At 33.4% G+C, this 19102-nt stretch overlaps 3 protein-coding genes and 1 pseudogene across 3 annotated transcripts; 2 read left to right on the plus strand and 2 right to left on the minus strand.

Annotated features, from left to right (window-relative positions):
- Nucleotides 1-2476: 2476 nt before the first annotated feature.
- On the plus strand, nucleotides 2477-4119 carry LOC114715109 (SAP30-binding protein-like). Its single transcript, XM_028899904.1, has 2 exons — nucleotides 2477-2801; nucleotides 3827-4119. The coding sequence occupies exons 1-2, from the start codon at nucleotides 2691-2693 to the stop codon at nucleotides 4034-4036; spliced, it is 321 nt and encodes a 106-aa protein (XP_028755737.1). The 5' UTR covers nucleotides 2477-2690; the 3' UTR covers nucleotides 4037-4119.
- A 550-nt stretch (nucleotides 4120-4669) lies between these two features.
- On the plus strand, nucleotides 4670-5492 carry LOC114715108 (uncharacterized; annotated as a pseudogene).
- Nucleotides 5493-7729: 2237 nt separating this feature from the next.
- Nucleotides 7730-12162, minus strand: LOC114715086 (uncharacterized). The gene is made up of 4 exons (XM_028899890.1): nucleotides 12116-12162; nucleotides 11734-11783; nucleotides 9316-10020; nucleotides 7730-8548 (listed from the first exon to the last, which is right to left on the minus strand). Exons 1-4 carry the CDS (start codon nucleotides 12135-12137, stop codon nucleotides 7730-7732), a joined length of 1596 nt encoding a protein of 531 aa, XP_028755723.1. The 5' UTR covers nucleotides 12138-12162.
- Nucleotides 12163-12949: 787 nt separating this feature from the next.
- Nucleotides 12950-18441, minus strand: LOC114715087 (disease resistance protein At4g27190-like). Its single transcript, XM_028899891.1, has 4 exons — nucleotides 15988-18441; nucleotides 14400-15149; nucleotides 13066-13761; nucleotides 12950-12967 (listed from the first exon to the last, which is right to left on the minus strand). Exons 1-4 carry the CDS (start codon nucleotides 18439-18441, stop codon nucleotides 12950-12952), a joined length of 3918 nt encoding a protein of 1305 aa, XP_028755724.1.
- Between the last annotated feature and the right edge of the window lie 661 nt (nucleotides 18442-19102).

The following is a 19102-nucleotide window of genomic DNA, read 5'->3' on the forward strand; positions in this document are numbered from 1 at the left end:
CTCCAGAAATGTCTCATCGACGGTTTATCCGAACCGATTCACCAGCAGGTTCTTGTCGCCGGTTTTCCCTCTCCGTTCTTGTTGCTGTTCTTCAATATGATGTTTTAGATCGTTTTGCTTAAGTTGTGCTGTGAGTCAATGTAGTTCGAAAAGTAAAAAACCTGGAAGCATCTTAAGCTTAGAGAATTTGAAAGTTTAAGTCGGTGTAGTCCGAAAAGTAAAAATCCTGGAAGCATCTTGAGCTTGGAGAATTCGAAAGTTTAAACGATCTATAACCATTCAACCTTCTTAAGTATTTTTTTTGGGTGATTTCCCTGTTTTATTTTTCTCTTCGCATTTATTGGAACAATAATTGTAGGATGAATTTGAATTTTAAACCGTATTTTTGGAAGTTATTGTGTTGGCAACGCTTTGAACGTTGATTTTCTTGCTTGTTGAGATCTTATAGTCTATAAAAGTTAAGCATATGTATATTATCAAACTTAAATAAGGAACGTGACCAGTAGTAGCTGAAATTCTCGTCCATGTTTTAAACATGGTCGCGGCCACACATCTAAAGGCTCAAGGCTTGTGATATTACCTTTAAAATCAATGCAATTGAGCGAAGAGCTGGGTAAGTTGTTTGAATATCAATTGGTTCTGGTTTAGAGTCTATATTGTCTTGAGCCTACCAAGTTAAGGTTGCCAGTCATGTTGTATAGATTCCCACATTTGAAAGTTCAACTTTTGTTTGAATATTCTTTCTACCTTTTCTTTTCCTTTATCAATTTACTTGCAAATTAAAACTAATTCCCTTCTCTATTTTGCAGCACAATACCCGATTTCTTCAACAAATTCTTCAATATAGGAAATCAAATTTTCTAGAGTGGCTTATTAATCATTATTGCACTGACTGGTGGCAAGATTCTTCTCTTTGTATGGTTGATGTCATTTTAGGCTGAATGTGCGCTGCAAATAGGAGGGCTGGCAACGAGAGAACCCAAGCGACAATGATTCTGTCTTTACTAAAATTTAAATTTGAAGATTTTGTTCTTTTCTACCTTTAATGCATTAACACTTTGTATTTTACTAGAATTTGCACTCGATTCCTTCTATCTACTAGAATTTGATCAACCTTTTGGATTAGTCACCGGAGCCCTTAGCATCATGGCATCCAAGAAGAAGCAATACTAGGGTATTGCTTTGCTATCCATGTACAAAGATGAGGAAGATGACGAGATGGAGGATGTTGAAGGAGGAATAGAGGGAGGAGAGCGACAAGAACAGGATGGTGGGGATGTGAGGATTGCAGAGGAAAATCTAGAGAGTGATGCTGAGATGATGAGGATCACTGATTCTGCTAATAAGGCTACTCTACCGGCTGAAAATGATGGGATGACCCCAGAGAAGAGCAAATTTGGGACCTCAATGCCACCACAGCCTTTGGTTGATATGTTGGTTTCACAGCAGGATCAACAGGTAGTGTCTGTTGAATCTAGGAGGAGTAGGAGAGGTACAATTACCATTATAAACCGTGGTCATGATGAAATAGCAATGTCACCTGAGCCAGAGTTACTCTCTCTTACTTGAATCCACCCCTTGTTTTTTTCCGTAGGACTGAGGACACATCAATTTTGGTATACTATATTTGTCTTCTATACGTTCCTTCATCATTATTTTCTTCCATTGATGGAGTCATGTCTCTTAAACTTGAAAATTGGCCAAAATTTTTAAGACCCTGATGTTACCTTAGGCACCCTGGCCTTGCCATATTTTCCAGGCAGGTTACCTTCTACTAGGAAATCATTTTCTCCTTCTTTATTTTAGGTTATAAGTTAATAACTTATATTTGGTTCTGATATCAGGATGGAGGGCTTGATGGTAATGGTCGACTCATGTTTGAGGAAAACCTTCAAACAACAAATGGTATTTCCCCTTTTGATTAAAGTATGTTGTGCTAAATTTATTTTATCCTTTCTTTGGACACCTCATCCCACTATAGGTTATTCTCAGAGAATGAATATTACTTGATTAATTTGTTGGCCGTAAAGAAGAATATATCAATGTCATTGATTTCTTTTTAGAACAGAAGAATTTAAAATTTTGACCAGTAATCTGTTCTCTCATTTGGCCAAAAAGTCTGTTCTTTCTAGAACTTGTATAGACAGTTTTGGTAAGATAATTATGAATATGAGCTAATGAATCTGATCTGTCATATTGATAAGGTAATAAACATATAAAACAGTTAAAATTAACTTCTACATGAAATGTATTTAATCAAGAACAATTATTCAACTGACCTTTTATATGCAATTTTTTTGCCTATATTTGATTGTTTAACTGTTTAGTTCTGGATAATTGAAGTGCATAAGAGTTTGTATGAGACTATTAATTTGAGAATATGCCAATCTTTTGGACTCTGGCTGGGTATTTAAGAATAAGATTATTGAAAAAGAGGCTCGGACATTACATTGGGGTGGTTTTAGTTCACTTTTCCCTGAAGTATATTAGATGGGAACAATCCTATTGTTTTATTTTGTTTTTCTGTTTATCATCTTGCCTCTTGGTCCACTATTTTTTCCCCTCTGAAGAACTTCCTTGAATGTGGTTTTGTAAGTGATTTGCTAGATGGAGCATCATCAGGATCTGTTCAGGTTTTGACACCTAGTAGTCAAGTTAACACTCCTTAGTTTTCTGAGCCATCTCATACCATGCAAGTTGATGCTATGGCTGGATCAAATGGTGCAGAACATGAAGAAATAGCTCAGGAAGAGCAGAAGTTTGTAGATCCATTGGATAGATTTCTCCCACCACCACCCAAAGTTAAATGCTCTGAATGCCTACAAATAAATTCCTTTAGATTAATTTTGCAATAATGAATAGATTATTCTCGATAGATTTTAGATATGTGCTAATTTATTGAATTGAATTAGTGTGCTTTGCTCCCTCCCCCTAAAAGAAAAACAACTATTGTGTGCTTGTGTAGTTTGATGTCTTTTTCCCTTTCTGCTTTGTGCCACACCAAAGCTTCGCTTTTAATTTGCTATGGCTCTTTAAATTCTTAAGCTTCTTATCCATTAATTTTATTATTTTCATATGTTAGTTAGTGAATATGATTAAACCAATTTGGCGATACTTTGGAAGAGTTGTAATGCAATATTACACTCTAATCTCTTACGACTTCCAGTCCTGTTTAGTGATTGTGCATATATGTAATGTAAACTACACGTACATACATAATTCTAAGGTCCTGTAGAAGCACTTGAATATAGTGATCTATGTTTAGAATTTTGGCGTTGAAATTTTTGATTAAGTGTTTTAGTGTGAGAATCTACCCATCCAAAATGAATTTAAGGTGTAAAAGTGTGGAAATCACTCATCTTGGGGGGTATTATTCGATGAATTTCAGCAGCTGCTCTTGTTTAATTACTAAGTGGTGATATATGGTTTGATTCATTAACATGTTCCCTTTAATATGAATTCAAGACTTATCATTTCAGATATTACTAATTCTGTGATTAAATCTTTGAATTATGAAAAAAGTGGTAATTTGCTAATACTTCTCTGTATCAGGTTTTTTGACCACTAAACATCTCATTGAATACACCTTATATTATTATATTTTCTTACTCCCTTCTTGACATTCTGTACATGGGAAGTTGAATGATCATCACTTTACTCCTTAATTAGTACACTAGCAGTTTAGTAGTTTTAAGTAATAGTTTACATTAAAAAATAATTTCCCTCAATTTTTGATAGAGTAGAAAATTGTATAAAACTATTTTAGCTTTTGCATATTTGTTGTTCTTTCATGACAATGTGCTATGATTTTTTATTATTATTGCAGAGAAAGATAAATAAATTTCTTGAGTATAAGAAGGCTGGAAAAAGTTTTAATGTAGCAGTTCGCAATAGGAAGGACTATCAGAACCCTGACTTCCTATTGCATGCTAGGAGGTATCAAGATATTGACCAAATAGGATCTTGCTTTGATAAGGATGAATTGGACCCTCATAGATATGACCCAAGTGACTACTACGACCAAGTAGGTGCTTAACTGTTTCTTCTCTGCATCTACTTTCTTGTGCTTCCCTGTACTTGTTTATTTTATGCTCATATTTTACCTGATTTTGTCAATTATATGATACTTCTTTTGTGTTCTTGCAAACATTAATATTTCATGTGTCATATTCTAGATATACTGCTTGCTGGTATTTGGGCTGTTTAGGCTATTATTGTTCGTTATACTAACAACGGACTTGATATCTGGTATTAAAGAACTTGTTTGTCTTCTAACCTGATGTTGAAATTATGTTTTGCCGTTGGATTGTGTTTTTTCTCTTCAAAAGTCCTTTTGATAATATTATTTACGCTGAGATGGAAGCCAACATCTATACATGGCTGTGTATGGCTAGTTATATCTGCTTTGGGGTTCTTTCTATATTTTTTATGAATATGTTGGTCATGATTTTGGAAGTTAAATACTAGCCTAGTTTAAGTTTTCATTGTGAATTTAACCAACTTATTTGTCATGCCATATTTTGTTATTTGTTCATATTTTTCTCAGCACCATCAGATCATTAAGGTCGACTTTCGTCCCTACTTGACGGATTGGTCTTGTAGTCAAGCTCTCTTTTAAGTACTTGATACTGATGTTGCTTTACCACCCCTAACTGTCACATAGGCAGATATGAGACGTGGAAGTGACAAGAGAGAGCAAGAGAAGAAAGCCCAGAAAGTTGAATTTGCCTCTAGGTGAGCACAACCAGGAATTGTAACTGGTGTTCCAAGGATCAATGTACCCGTTGCAGGTTATAAAGCAACCTAGTTTACCTATGGTATGGCAAAGGTCATTCTTACTACTGATTTTCTATTTTATGCTGATTTTCTCTCTTCTCTCTTCAGGTGGTTTGCCTTTGATGCCTCCTATTACTGAGGCCACCAATCGTGATGGTAGACTGAACAAAAAATCAAAATGGGACGAGGTATTCATTTAAACAAATGCACCAACATGTGCAACTTGCTTCAAATTTTTACACAATATTTCAGTGAATAATAATCCTGTTTAGGTGGATGGGGAAGGATTCTGTGCCTACTCACGCTGCAATTTTGCTGCTAATGCTGGTGATGGGTACATGCATTTTGTGTGAGATTATGAATAACTTTGAGCTTCTTTATGTATTCTAGAATGAGATGTGTTTGATACTATGACCATTGTTGTAATGTTGGACAGGCAGCAAAAATGACGAGAGGTGGAGGAGAGAAGGTCAACTGAAAGGAAGGAAAGAAGGTCATGAGCTCCACTCATTTTGGTCTGTCAAACTAATACCTCCAACCATTTTGAAGTCCTTTAGATTGAAGTCGACAAAAATGTTTGTCTATTCAGTAAGTTTTGCTAAGTCACCATTCTATATATCATGAAAGGTGGAAAGGAATAGTGTTGTGGTTATCACTGCAGGATTTCAGTCAGCTAAATGGTTGGTTTTATTTTGTTTAACTTTTCTTACGAGCACGCTCAATCAGGATTTCGAGTAGGATTGTTATTCCAATTGCTTGCGACAGTACAAAATGCACCACTGATTTGCTTTTTAGTGGTCTATGTATAAGCTTTTATTTTTTATTTTTTTGGATAATTCTTAATACATGTGAGAGAGTATATAAGTGACCTTTTTACATTAAAAATGATGTTTTGGGTTTTTAGTTGTCAGTGTGAATGGCGCCAATGGCATAAGCAAGTAAAGTGAAAGATAAAATAAAGGGCATCACGGAGTAATTTTGTTAACTAATATCAAGAAAGTAAAATATGGTGAATTTAAATGCTAGATGTTTCATTCATTCTAGCTAACAGTTTAATATTTGACCTGATAGAGTTATTTTCATTATTGCCTACCATTATCCTTTGAAATTTGGACCGTAATAGATAGATTGGCATGATTTAAATCTTTAAATTGGTGTGAAAAAATTAACTCATCTCTTGTCTAGCTTGCTTGTAGTTAAGTCCTAGTCAATTACACAATGTAATCGATGGACATAAACCTTATATCTAATTTCATTTATTGTTTTTCTGTGCCTTCACAGATCATAAAAATAAATATTGTTTCATACAATGATCAAGAACTCAATGGTCAATTGTGACCAATCTCATTGAACTAATTAATAATCTTTATAACACAATTAAGCAAACCACACAGATGTTGAATGAAAGCTTCACAATCGCAACAAACCAATTTGAGTATTTCATACATTAATAAACAAACCACGCTTTGGGTAGAGTTTTGTCATGCATCACCCCATTGTTTATGATAAAAACAGTCTCATTTATCAAATAATTGAGATTGAGAATTCAACAAAAGCATCACCGCACAAATCTGTCCACATTCATCAACTTGTAGTCAATGATTTTGTAGTCCACAGTTCGGATTAGCCGCCTGCATTAATCAATCAAGCAAGGGAACGAAGGCTATTGAGTGTATTCTACATATATTCATGTTATCAAATATAATTCATTTTATAGTCAATGCGTCAAAATGCCTTGTTTGTTTTCTTATTTTGAGAGCCGTTTTTTGTTTTTAAAAATAAAAAAAAATAAAAAGGCTTATTTTGTAATTTGTTGTTAATTAAGTGTTTTTAAAAACCAAAAAACAGAAGTATTTTTAAAAACTCAAAAACAAAAACAACTTTTAGTTATTTTCTTGTTTTTGTTTTCACATTTCCTATTTTTTTGTTTGCAAAAATTGGAAAAACTTTTTCTTCTCCGCTTGATGGCTTTTTTCTCATTTAAAAACTTGAGTTCTCATTAAAACTTCACTTTCCAGTCTCAGTATGTTTATGTTCAAATGCAGTTTTTTGAAGCAATTAACCAAACAGATTTTTATTTTGTTTTCAAAACTTGTTTTAAAAAACCATTTTATAAAACTATTTTGAGGAAAAAAATAAAAAAAACAGAAACAAACAGCCCCTCTGTTTTTGTCATTCTATTTTGTAAATATATATATCATTTATTTGAAAACATGTGTTAAATAGTTGGGGCAAACAAATTATCAAAATCATCCTTTTTGAAATACAGCAGCTGTTTCTTTTCTTCCTAATCACAGTTGACTTTTTAAAATAAGCAAAAGTGATTCACTAACTCAACCGATACTATACAGAGAGAATGTACAGAAACAAAGAAAAATTTTATAAAAAAGGTTTTTAAAAAAAAACACGCGCACACACACTCACACTCACACTCACACTCACAAAAAGATGGCTCCCCTGTTTCATCCTTTAATATGTAGCAGTTGTTGATATTATACCAACTACTATTGGAAAAGAAATTGAAATAAACTTCAACAGGCAACTCATATCTTTTAGCGATAGTAAAGCACAGACAAATGCAGCAAAAAGATACAAATAATTTAAGAAAAAGAAAAAAATTGGCGTACAGGGAGAAAAAAAGAGATGCAAGATTTTTGATTTTCAAGCTTGTCCCCTCATATATGAGGCTTTTATTGGTATCATAATAACCACTAGGAAAAAAAAAAAAGCCGATAAGCAGAAAAATCATAAAAGCAACGAACCTGGAAAGAATGATAACATGGATGATGGACTTATCCTTCTATATATTAACACTATCCTGCAATAACAAATCATAATATTAGCTACCTAAAATAGAAGGCAATTTTGAAAAGAGACTCGTTGGCATGAGCACGATTGTTCCTTGGTCATTAACAACACATTTTCCGAAAAAATATTTGTTAGTGTGGGTATGTCATACCTTTGCTGAGCATAGCATTTCTACTGTTTTGTTAAGGTCCCCTTTATCCATCCATTTCATCTCATACTCTTCTATCTTTACTCTAGACAACTCTGGTGTTTCCAACACTCCTGGACAAAACATCTTCATTTCATGGCATCCAATTATTTCTATCACTTCTAATTCAGGGAATTCAAATGTTTGACTTTGTGAAGAGAACATCTTCAAGCTTGGCATATTAGTAAGTTCAATCCGCTCTAATCGGTTGAAAATGATTGCACCTTCTACACCTTCATTGTTCTCATTCAATACAATTTCCTCCATCTTTTTACAATTGTTTATCCCCAACCATTTAAGACTCACCAAGCTTTTGGCAGTTGAACTTGTCACCAAATAGACGAGTTGATGGCATCCAGATATAGACAGCCTCCCCAAACTTTGAAATGAAGCAGAGGATGGTGCCAATTTGACCAAGCTATGACAACTTATAACTTCCAGGCATTTTATTAGGCATTGATGAATTGGTGGTAGCTGAGAGTCATCCTTCCATATGCTCTTGAGTTGATCCAAATCGGAAATGTATAATTCCTCAAACGAAGGGATTTTTCCCATAAAATCAAGAATCTCATCTTGTGAGGGGAATACCTCCTCAAAGGAACTATTCTCCACATAAAGCTTTTTCAACATGGGAAATCTTTCAAGGGAACTATAGGGAAAGGTTACCCCTTCATCCTTGAAGCTTTCTACATAAAGAGTTTCCACTTTAGGAAAGACATCCCTTATCATCGTGACATTCTCTGCATTTAAAGCCATGCTTTTGGTTGTGGAGATTACCTATAAAATGATAATTAATAAAACAATTAGCATAATGAGTAGGCGATTTAGTAGATTACATCAAGATATTGTTTTCAAGAATCAACTTTTTAAATGGATCACTCGTCTTTTGCCAATATCTAAATTTTCATCATTTCACCATGAAATAAGATCCACACATTAAAATTTAAAAAATCCTTTAAATTAACTTCATAACCCCCTTTCTTTTCTCTAAATCAAATTAAAAAAAAAAAACCATAATCCCCTTCGAATTCACATTTAAGGCTAGGCTTTTTTGACTATGAAAATAACCTGTAAAACGATTATTGGTAAAATTATTATTATAAGAAGGCAATTTAATAAATCAGGTCAGAATATTTTTTAAAATAGTAATTTCTTATATAATTGTAGATAAAATCTTTCTTAATTGACCTGTCATCTTTTTCTAATACTTATAATTTTCATCATTAATTCCCCCCCCCTCAAAATTACTTTAAACAGAAATAAAATTATTTGAATCACTTTATAGGCCCACTTCTTTCCAGTCAGAGATCTACAAACATTATCACACTATTTGCAGTCTGCCACATTCGTTAATTATCATTTGCTTGTCGGCTTTCGCGTGCAATCAGGGTCTTGTAATTTGATGAACAGTTTACAATTTTTGGGAGATGACGGAATGTACAAACTTTAAATTTATGTCAAATATTTATCTGAACCTAAATTTTGTAGATGATGAAGAATTATTTAAAAAGTGAAAAACAAGAATATCAGTATGTTGGACTAACCTCTTGAATAGTAAACCGATGTTGGATGGTGGCATTAAGATCAGTCATCCAAATATTTCTGTCAGATTCCCATGTTCTCGTCACTCGAACCTTTTGAAGTAGCGGGGCATGAATGGCTCCAGAACAGAATATTGTGAGTTGAGGGCACTCTGATACGATTGCATGTTGTAATAATGGAAACTTGAAAGTATAATTTTGGCTGCAAAATCTCTTCAACCTTGGTAATTCATCAAGCTCCAAAAACTCCAGTTTGCTGAAAATGATTTTCTTGTCCTCATTGTCCTCTTTTTTCTGTTTCGTCATAAGTTCTTCTATTTGATGGCATGAACCATCTAGTGAAGAAACTAAGTTTATTTCTCCTTGGCGGTCATTATTGCCCAACACATTCTTCAATTTTGGCAAATACCGTAGCCTTAACTTTTTCAATGGCACGATCACTGATGATGACACCATCTCTTTATAATCATTTAAATCTTCAAAATCAAACACCGTCTCTAACATGTTGCAGCACCTGACTTCCAGTTCTTGTAAGTTGTTTAAAGATTTCAGCACATGAAGTGGCACCAATTTCACAAAGCCACAATAGCTCACAGTCAATGTTTTCAAGTTGCTCAATGAGTGGTGTGGAAGTTTGTCATCCCATATCCGTGGAATCAAACTGTTTAAATAGGATAATTCTAATGTCTCTAACTCTGGGAATGACACCTGTTGAAAGAAAATATAATTAAACGAAAATGTTTTGGCAAAAAATGAAAACGAAGTTACTGTTTATTTGTGAGGCTTAGTTTTCATGAAAGATTGTTTAAATGTGCAAGTATAGCTCTCGTGTACCACAATATTCTTCAAGAGATTGATAACAGTTCAACTTCAAATTTCAGGTTCACCTAACAGAAATAACTAACTGAAAAACAAGAGAACTATAAAATGCTACAATATCTAGCCTAAGAGCAAAGTAAGTAATTTAAGTGAAATAATTTTTTTAGATATATTTATACAAGAAAAAATAAGAACATATTTTTACTGAACAGAGTGAATAATTCCAATGAAATTAATTTTCACAGCGTAAGTTTGTCATCCCATATTGATGGCACCAAACTGTTGAAAAAGAATAATTCTAATATCTCTAACTTTGGGAATGACATCTGTTGAAAGAAAATATAATTAGACGAATATCCTTCGGCAAAAAACAAAAACAGAGTTACCATAGTACTCCAAATTTCAAGTTCACCAAACAGAAATAACTAACTAAAAAACGAGAGAACTGTAAAATGCTACAATAGCTAGCCCAATACCAAAGTAAGTAATTTAAGTGAAACAATTTTTTTTCCACATATATTGAGACAAGAAAAAATAAGGACATATTTTTACTGAACAGAGTGAATAATTCCAATGAAATGAATTTTCACAGCGTAAGTTTGAAATTAAGAAGTTAATAAAATAAGAAAATCCTGGAAAGGAAAGAATATACTAGATAAAAAAATGAATTTTTGTCCAGAAAAAACAGTAATAAATTGATGAGTAAAATATTTTGCCCTTCCTTGTATTTTGTCCTAATTACAAATTTTCCTTCTATTTTGAAAACATAAACTTAAGTCCAAATAGTTAAATCTGTTGAGAATATTCTAAAAAGATACTTTTCTAATTAAAATTTATATTAAAATACTTTTGATTTACTAATTTACCCTTCATAATACTGAATTTTTAAATTTTGGCCTAAAAAATTTAAAATGTTTTCTTTTCCTTAATTTTTTTTCACTTTTTGGAGTTAGTTATTTGTTCAACGTTTTTATCATATTAGGATTGAAAATAAGTAATTTAGTGAGTGGAAATTTGGTTAATTCTTTAAATAAATATATAATTGACTAAGTAAGTTATAGATATTTCTCATTTGTTTAAAAATTTGAAAGTATAAATTTAAATAATTTCTATAATCTATCAAACTTAGATAATCTATATTATATTACGAAAAGAATATGTATTCAACATATCTGTTAGCCATTTAAAGAAACCTAAAAAATTAATTTCAATATGCGTGACAAACAATTAAAATTATAAAATTTTTATGAAAATTAACAAATTTTATTACATTTTAAAAAGTCTGAAAATACATGTATTAAAATTATTTTTTGTGGTATTAAAAATTATTTTTGCTAAAAAATGAATGTTTAAATAACTTTTATGTGAAGGAGAGGTATTTTGGTCAAAATACAAGTTTAAAGGTCAAACTTAACTGTAACCTTACGGTTGGGTAGATGGAAATGGAACTTTCAGTCAAATATACAAGGGAGGTTTGTACAACATGTATTTTAATTTTAAGGGAGTTATATATATATTTTTAAAATAAAAGGAAGGTTTCTATAACTTAGGTAAAACACAGGACTAGTTAGGATATTTTACTGTAAATTGATTTGAACATACCTTATGATTATTTGTTGCTGGGTCTTCAATGTTGAAATCCGTTTTATGCTCTTCCGCTTTCAATCTTGGTAGACTACTGCGTTTTAATCTTCTTAACGCACTGAACGTGATTCCACCTTCCACATCGTCATTATTCTCATTCTTTATAATTTCCTTCATATTTTTGCAATAAAATATGTCCAGTGTTTCAAGATTCACCAAACTTTTGGCGGCTGAATTTGTCATTAAATAGATGAGCTGATGACATTGGGACACGTTCAGCACTGTCAAATTATGAAGTTGTTGAATTTGATGAACAACGGGTGATGGGAATATCTCCTCGAAAGAACTATCCTCCACACGAAGCTCAGTCAGCCGCGGAAATCTTTCAAGCAATGTATGCGGAAATGTTGCCCCTTCATCATCAAATCCTTCTATGCACAGAATTTCCACTTGAGCAAAACAATCCGCTGGAAATTGGTCATTCCTTATCATGCTAACATCATCCTCATCTAACACCATCCCTCTTGATGCCACAAATCTCTGTAAAACAGATATTGAGTCAGAAGCATGGTAATATTAATTTATTAATTATGTCACAACTTCTTATTGAATCAGAAATATTATTTTGTTTTTTATTGTGTCCCAAGATCAAATGCGATCACTAGAAGTCCGAAACATTTTGATTTCATTTATTTTTCATAAATAATCTTGGAAAAGAAATAATTATATCAGCCACGACAAAAAACAATAATGCCGACACATTTGGTGTGTATTGCATTAATTATTAAATTATGACGTAATTGTTTGGGATATTTTATAATTAAAGTTATGTAATTAAAAAATGATAACTACTCCCTCCAGCTCTTTTTATAAAAATTTGAAATTTGAATTGTCTTGGTTTTTTTTTTATAGAGCCAACTTGGATTTGTCTGAACATTTAATGTGTTTTTATCCTTTTTGTCTCTAATTAATTTTATACATTGCATTAATTAAAAGGTTGAGAACTTGGTATATTATCTTATCTTTCATACTTTTTCTCATTATTACTCTATTTCTCTCTCTTACTTTTCCCCTCATAAATAAGGGTATATCCGGGGGAAAAATCCATTTCTTACTGAAACATTTCACTGTGTATCCCATTAATTAATTAATTAATTATGATGTAATTGTTTGGGATGTTTTGTAATTAAAGTTGTGTAATTAAAATATGATAACTAAAATTTTAGTAGAAACTTTAAAACCGAAACATGTACTGGTATATTTATATTAAATATCATAACAATGGAACATTTATAGATTCATATTTTTGTAAAAGCTGGAAATAGGAAGAATGGAGCATTCTAGACGTACCTGTTGGTAGAATTTGTTAAGATTGGTGTCCCAAGTTTCATGTGACACTTGAACGCTTTTAAGAGATGGTGTATCAATGAGTCCTGGAGAGAATACTTTGAATCTTGGACATTCTGTTATGATTAGCTGATCCAATAACGGAAATCTGAAAGTGTAATTGTAGCGGCAAAATCTCATCAATTTTGGTAATTGTTCAACTTTCAAATGCTGCAACTTGCTGAAAACGACTTCCTCATCGTCATCATCCTCTCCTTCCCGCTTCCATATAATTTCCTTTATGTTAGAGCACCAACTAATTGAGAGACTTGTGAGATGGACCAAGCTTCGAGCAACTGATGACGTCATCAGAGTGGTCAACTCATGACAATATGCCACTTCGAGATGTGTGAGATTTGGTGGAGAAACTAAGAGTGATGCCAAGCTTGTGATAGTTTGATTAAATTGGAGAGCCAATTTTACTGGAAGAGGAACATCATCCCCTCCAGAAGCCTCCTTAATGTCACCGAGCAGTCTCAGCGTCTCTAAATTTGGAAAGCTCTTCCACAACAATTTGTATGAAATAGTCGTTGCTTTATCATAACCAGTATTTAAACAAAGCAGTTTTACTTTAGGGAAGCGGTACGTTGAAAGCTGGCCACTCCCTATCATCTCAGCTCCTGTACCCCACAATGTCAACTCCTCCAAATTATGAGTGACCTGCATAATACATAAATCATAACTAAATGTAACAACTAATCAATGCGTCAAAATCCAGCTGTGTGCATTTTGCAACTACAAATAATAATTATGATACATTAAAATGAATATAAATTTCCAGCCTGGAATTTCAATCTTTGATTATCACACACAACCGTTATTCCTCCCTTCTTTTGTTTTAAATAAAAAAAATCAAATTAAAGCTTATAATGTCTTGAAAATGTTAAACCAAAAAAAAAAAAAAATCCCCTCCCTTGATTAGATGACACCCCCTTTTATTACCCCAAAAAAATGACACACCTCTTTCTGATGAAGATGGAAACCTGACGATTGGAGTCCCACTTTTTTTTCAAAAGAAAAAATATTTAATTAATTCTAATATCTATTAATTAATTAAAATAATGATTATGAATTACTCCTTTTTATCATTTTAAACTACGTTATATTCTAATAAATGTTTTAGTAACAGGAACAATTTGCATATTTGAGTACTCACAAATATCAAATTCAAGTGTGCTCTTACGTTGTAAAGCAAAATATGTTTCATTATTTATTTTAATGCTTAAAGTTATTTTTTGCTCTTTTATTAGCTTATTTTCAAAATAAATAACACATTAATGACCAATTTAGAAATGTACCTTGTCATGGGACAGTAGAGGATATTTTGAGGCTAATGTGCTCTGTTCCTCATGTATTTCCAGTGAACTTGAGACTTCCTTTTCAAATATCTCTAATTCATCACAATATCTAACATCTAACTGTTGAAGTTGTGGCCATTCTAATGTGTGTCTCTGTGGATAGAAGCTTTTCAAATTTTGAAGCCAATAAAGCCGAAGGGAATTCAGCCTAGGAAACTCTAACACAGTAGCAACAGATTCTGAAACTTGATCTTTTGCTACAATTACCTCTATACCAGAGTATTGTATTCGAAGAAATTCAAGATCACGAAGCATGCCCTTGGCTATAGATGCAGGAAACAGACTTGTGAGGCTTTCACATTCGGACACACGCACGCTCCTTAGACTTGGGAAGGAGACGTCTCCTTCATAATGATTGCTCCACACATTCTTCAATTTTCGCAATCCATATAACGTTAACTTTTTCAGCGGCACAATCAGTGATGACGACTCCGCCTCCCCTTTATAATAATTCAAATCTTGAAAATCAAACACCAACTCCAACATGTTACACTGCGTAACTTCTAGTTCTTCCAAGTTGTTTAAAGATCTCAGCACACGAAGGGACACCAATTTCACAAAGCCACAGTTTTTCACAATCAATATTTTCAAATTGCTAAATGAGGTGTGTGAAAGTTGGTCGTCCCACACCATTGGAATCACATTGATTGAATTGGACAATTCCAACCTCTCCAATTTTGGAAGTAACACCTGTTGAACGAAAATATGATTAAACACAAATAACTTATAATCCATGGGCTTACTTTCCATGAAAGATTGTTTAGATGTCAAAATAAAAATCTCACCTACCACAATACTTTTCAAGCCATTGCTAAAAGTTCAATTTGAAATTTCACGGTCACAAAATAAAAAATTAAGTAATTAAAAAAGTGAAACAACTGTAAAATGCTATAGTAACTAGCTAAATACCAAATTAAGTAATTCCAGTGAATGTAATTTTTGTAGATCTCGTTAGAAAAAATAAGAAAAACAATCCAGCAAAATGCCAACAAAGCAGATAATTGTAGTGAAAATGATTTTTTTCTTTCGGGAAATTAAGTTTGAAATTTTGTCGGAAAGTTAAAACAAGAAAAAGTAACTAAATAATATGAATATAACCTATTGCTGAAAAGGGATTGGAAAACCATGAGCTAGATTCTCATAAATATTTTTTTCAGTAATGAACAACACAAGCGTCTAGCATCCCCTTCCAACAAGGTCGTTATTCACAGCATCTAAAATACTCATAAATACTGTTTTAGTAACAGGAACAATTCATATATTAAAACACTCCAAAATATCAAGTTGACACGTTTTTAGGATGTAAACTGAATAATTTGAGGCTTCATTATTTATTTTAAGACTTGAAGTTATTAGCTTTTTTCTACTATTAGCTGATTTTAAGTAATTAAAAAAATAAAAAGCTGCAAACTACCATAGTTGCCTAATAGTAGAGCAAGTAATTCTAGTGAAAATGATTTTGGCATATAATTTTCAAGTTTTGTAAGAAGATAAAATAAGAAAAAAAATTGTGAAAATCTGCACATACCTTTGTGAAAAGTAACTCAGACATTTTGTTGGATATGTTATTTGTTGCAGCTTCATCGTGTGCTGAGTTCAAAACAATGGATCCACTAGTATCATTACTTTCAATCTGAAGATGCCTTAAATGTGGAAATGCTCTTCCATCATGACAGTGAAGAACATTTTCAAGCCCATTAGATCCATATAAATACAAATCTTCAGCTCCTTTCATCAACTTCCGAACCCCAGGCTTCAAATGGATACTACCGTCTAGCTCAAGTTTCAATATCTTTGAAGTTTCATAATTGTCTTGCCATTCCCAATGCTCTCCAATGAATATTCTATATCTCTTCAAATTCAAGTCTAAGAACAAAGCCTCCGGCAACATAGAGACATTAGGAATATGAATATCGAGAGAAGAGATTGGCAAATCCTTTAACTCTTGAAGACTTACGTTTTCATTAGCTTCACTAGATCCTTCAATTTTCCACCGGTTAAAGCTGTTTCCCATGTACAACACTTCCAATTTTTTCAAGCTAGATAGAAGTTTTGGGGGAATCACTTTGAGCTTGGAGCAATGGGACAAATTCAACATTTGTAAAGAAGTCAACTCTGCTAATTGAATTGGTAGCCATTCAATTTCAGAGTAAGCAAGACTTAACACTTTTAAATTCTTCAACCTTGTGACTTCAGTTATATCTTCTAGCAAACAAGAGTGCAGACACAATGTTTTTAGTTTTAGTAGGAAACTGAGTGATGGTAGTGATGAAAAACGCACATCAGTAAATGCCAACAGTTTTAGCTTCTTTGAAGATTTGAAAAACATGCTGGGTATGGTCAAGTCATGTTGTTTTGTGTTGTGCAGTAGAAAGAATTCTAATGTTGGAGCATGCAACTCTTCTGTAAGGTCAACAATGATGTCACTTTCTTGCAAACAAATTCCCTTGTAGCCTTCTAGCTTATCTTCGTCTGGCCATTCTCTCAAGCTTTTATGCCTCAAAATGAATGCATGTAATTCATCGGATGCAGTTAATAATGCAATATCTCGAAAGACGTCATGGATTGTAACATGATGACTAGAAACGCTATCCAGAAATAAGTTTAATGATTTTAGCTTACTCACAATAGCAGAGATTCCAACATAGGCTTGTTCCATGTTCTCTATGCCTTGAAAAATATCTAACCCCACAGAGTACATGTGCAGGTCTTCAATCGAGGGATCATGGGTTAACATGGCAGCAAGTAAGAAAATAGTTTTGTTCTCTTGGCTTAGAGGATCATAGCTCAACTTCAAAGAGGCATCCACTTCTTTGATACCTGTGTTATTTCGCCTTAGATGATTTTTCCATCGTGCAAGGTAATCTTTCCACTCATCTAGATTTTTTCCCCTTAATGCCTTGGCAGCTGTAGCAATCGCTAGTGGCAGGCCTCCGCACTTTTGAACAATCTCATACGCTATAGGTTTCAAATCGGGATTGCCTGATTCAATAGAAAATTCGGCAATCCTCTTGAACAACTTCCATGCTTCATTCTTTGACAAAACACCCACTTCGATAATTTCTTGACATTTCATGAGGTCTGACAGCAGCCTTTTATTCCTTGAAGTTGCTAAAATTTTGCAAGCTTCATTCTTTCTGCTATAATTTTCAACATCGACAAAGGGAATTCCAACTTTGCGCAAATCAAGTTCCTCCCAAAGGTCATCCAATATTAGGAGCATATTCTTCTCTTTCTTCAACCTCTCCCACAAACGAGAAGCTCTGACATCTTCAGTTCTTTCATTGAGTTGCATACCCAGCTTCTCAGCAAGCTGGCCTTGAATATTCCCAACGTTCAATTCTTTGGAAACGATTACCATGATCACATTTTTAAACATCTTTTGATTCTTCACCTTCTTTTCAACCTCTCTAGCTATGGTGGTCTTGCCAACACCCCCAAGCCCACACAATCCGATCATATTAACACTTGGATGCCGTAATGCCTCCATCATTTGATTCATAATCGGTACTCTTGAATCAATCCCTTCATTGCTGTCTCTGTTCGTTAATTCTGACATTGACGGGGGTGTAACACTATATGAAACTCTATCAAAGTTTCCCTTTCCGCAAATTTCAACAACTTCTTGCGCAATCTCCTTTGCCTTTTTGCTCAGTTTATAGCGTAGCCAAGGGTTGGGACATGAAGTTATGCTACACTCTGTTTTTGCCTGACTCTTTTCTTGAAGCTTTCGTACTTTCATTGATATCCCATCTACTTGGAGCAACCAATGAAGAACTTCCTCTTCAATTGGTTCTACATTGTTCGTAGCCTCATCTATTCGATGCTGTATGGAGCATCTCTTAAGGATGAGTTCCTTAAGTTGTTCATCGAAGTGCCGAATGTTTCTGCGATAGTGAATGAGATAAAGAAGCTGCTCCCAAGTTAGGTCGAGCACTACGTCTCGGAACTTCTCAACCAAACCGCAAGTAATAGTATCCATTTAGTTTGTGCTCTGTTGAAAAGAAATAGCAAAAATAATTAATGCACATTTTATAATTAGATATAGTAATAGATAGTATTAAATTTATAAATATTTTATACCTGTTTAATTCAAAAAATAAAGTAAAAATGATAAAGTGGTTCTTGAATCACGAGAGAGTGGGGCAGGTTTAAGGTTGGCTTTATTTGGCCAGTGTCCTTAGAGACAGGAGAGACATGTCACATGTGAGAGCAGTGAAAGTGGGGAAGCAGAGGAAATGGCTTTTATTTCAATGTTCACATTGGGAAGACATGAGGGACCTGTTGTTCTTGACGCTGTGGGCCATTGTACGTAAGGGATATTGAATGAAATAAGGAACAGAGAATTGAAGTGCCAGCCAAAAAATGCAAAAGGCTGTAAATTCAGGATTTTTCTTTTCTTTTTTTTTTGGCGGAGAAAAGACAAAAGAAAAGGGAAAACAGTGAAAGAAGAAGCTGAGAAAGCAGTAGAAATTAGTAGAAGGGAGAAAGTAGGAGATTTGTGAAACTATGAAGAAGAAGAAGCAGATTTGAAGCTTTAGTTAGGAGGAGTGACAAGTGAGAGTTTCGAAGAAAATATTCAAATATTAAAATGAGGGAGCCAAACCTAAGTATCTGCACTATGGCTGGAATACGTTTCTTCT

This window comes from Neltuma alba, unplaced genomic scaffold (assembly GCF_004799145.2).
Source record: "Neltuma alba isolate B1F8T4 unplaced genomic scaffold, ASM479914v2 tig00011574_pilon, whole genome shotgun sequence".
Classification (NCBI taxonomy): Eukaryota; Viridiplantae; Streptophyta; class Magnoliopsida; order Fabales; family Fabaceae; genus Neltuma; species Neltuma alba.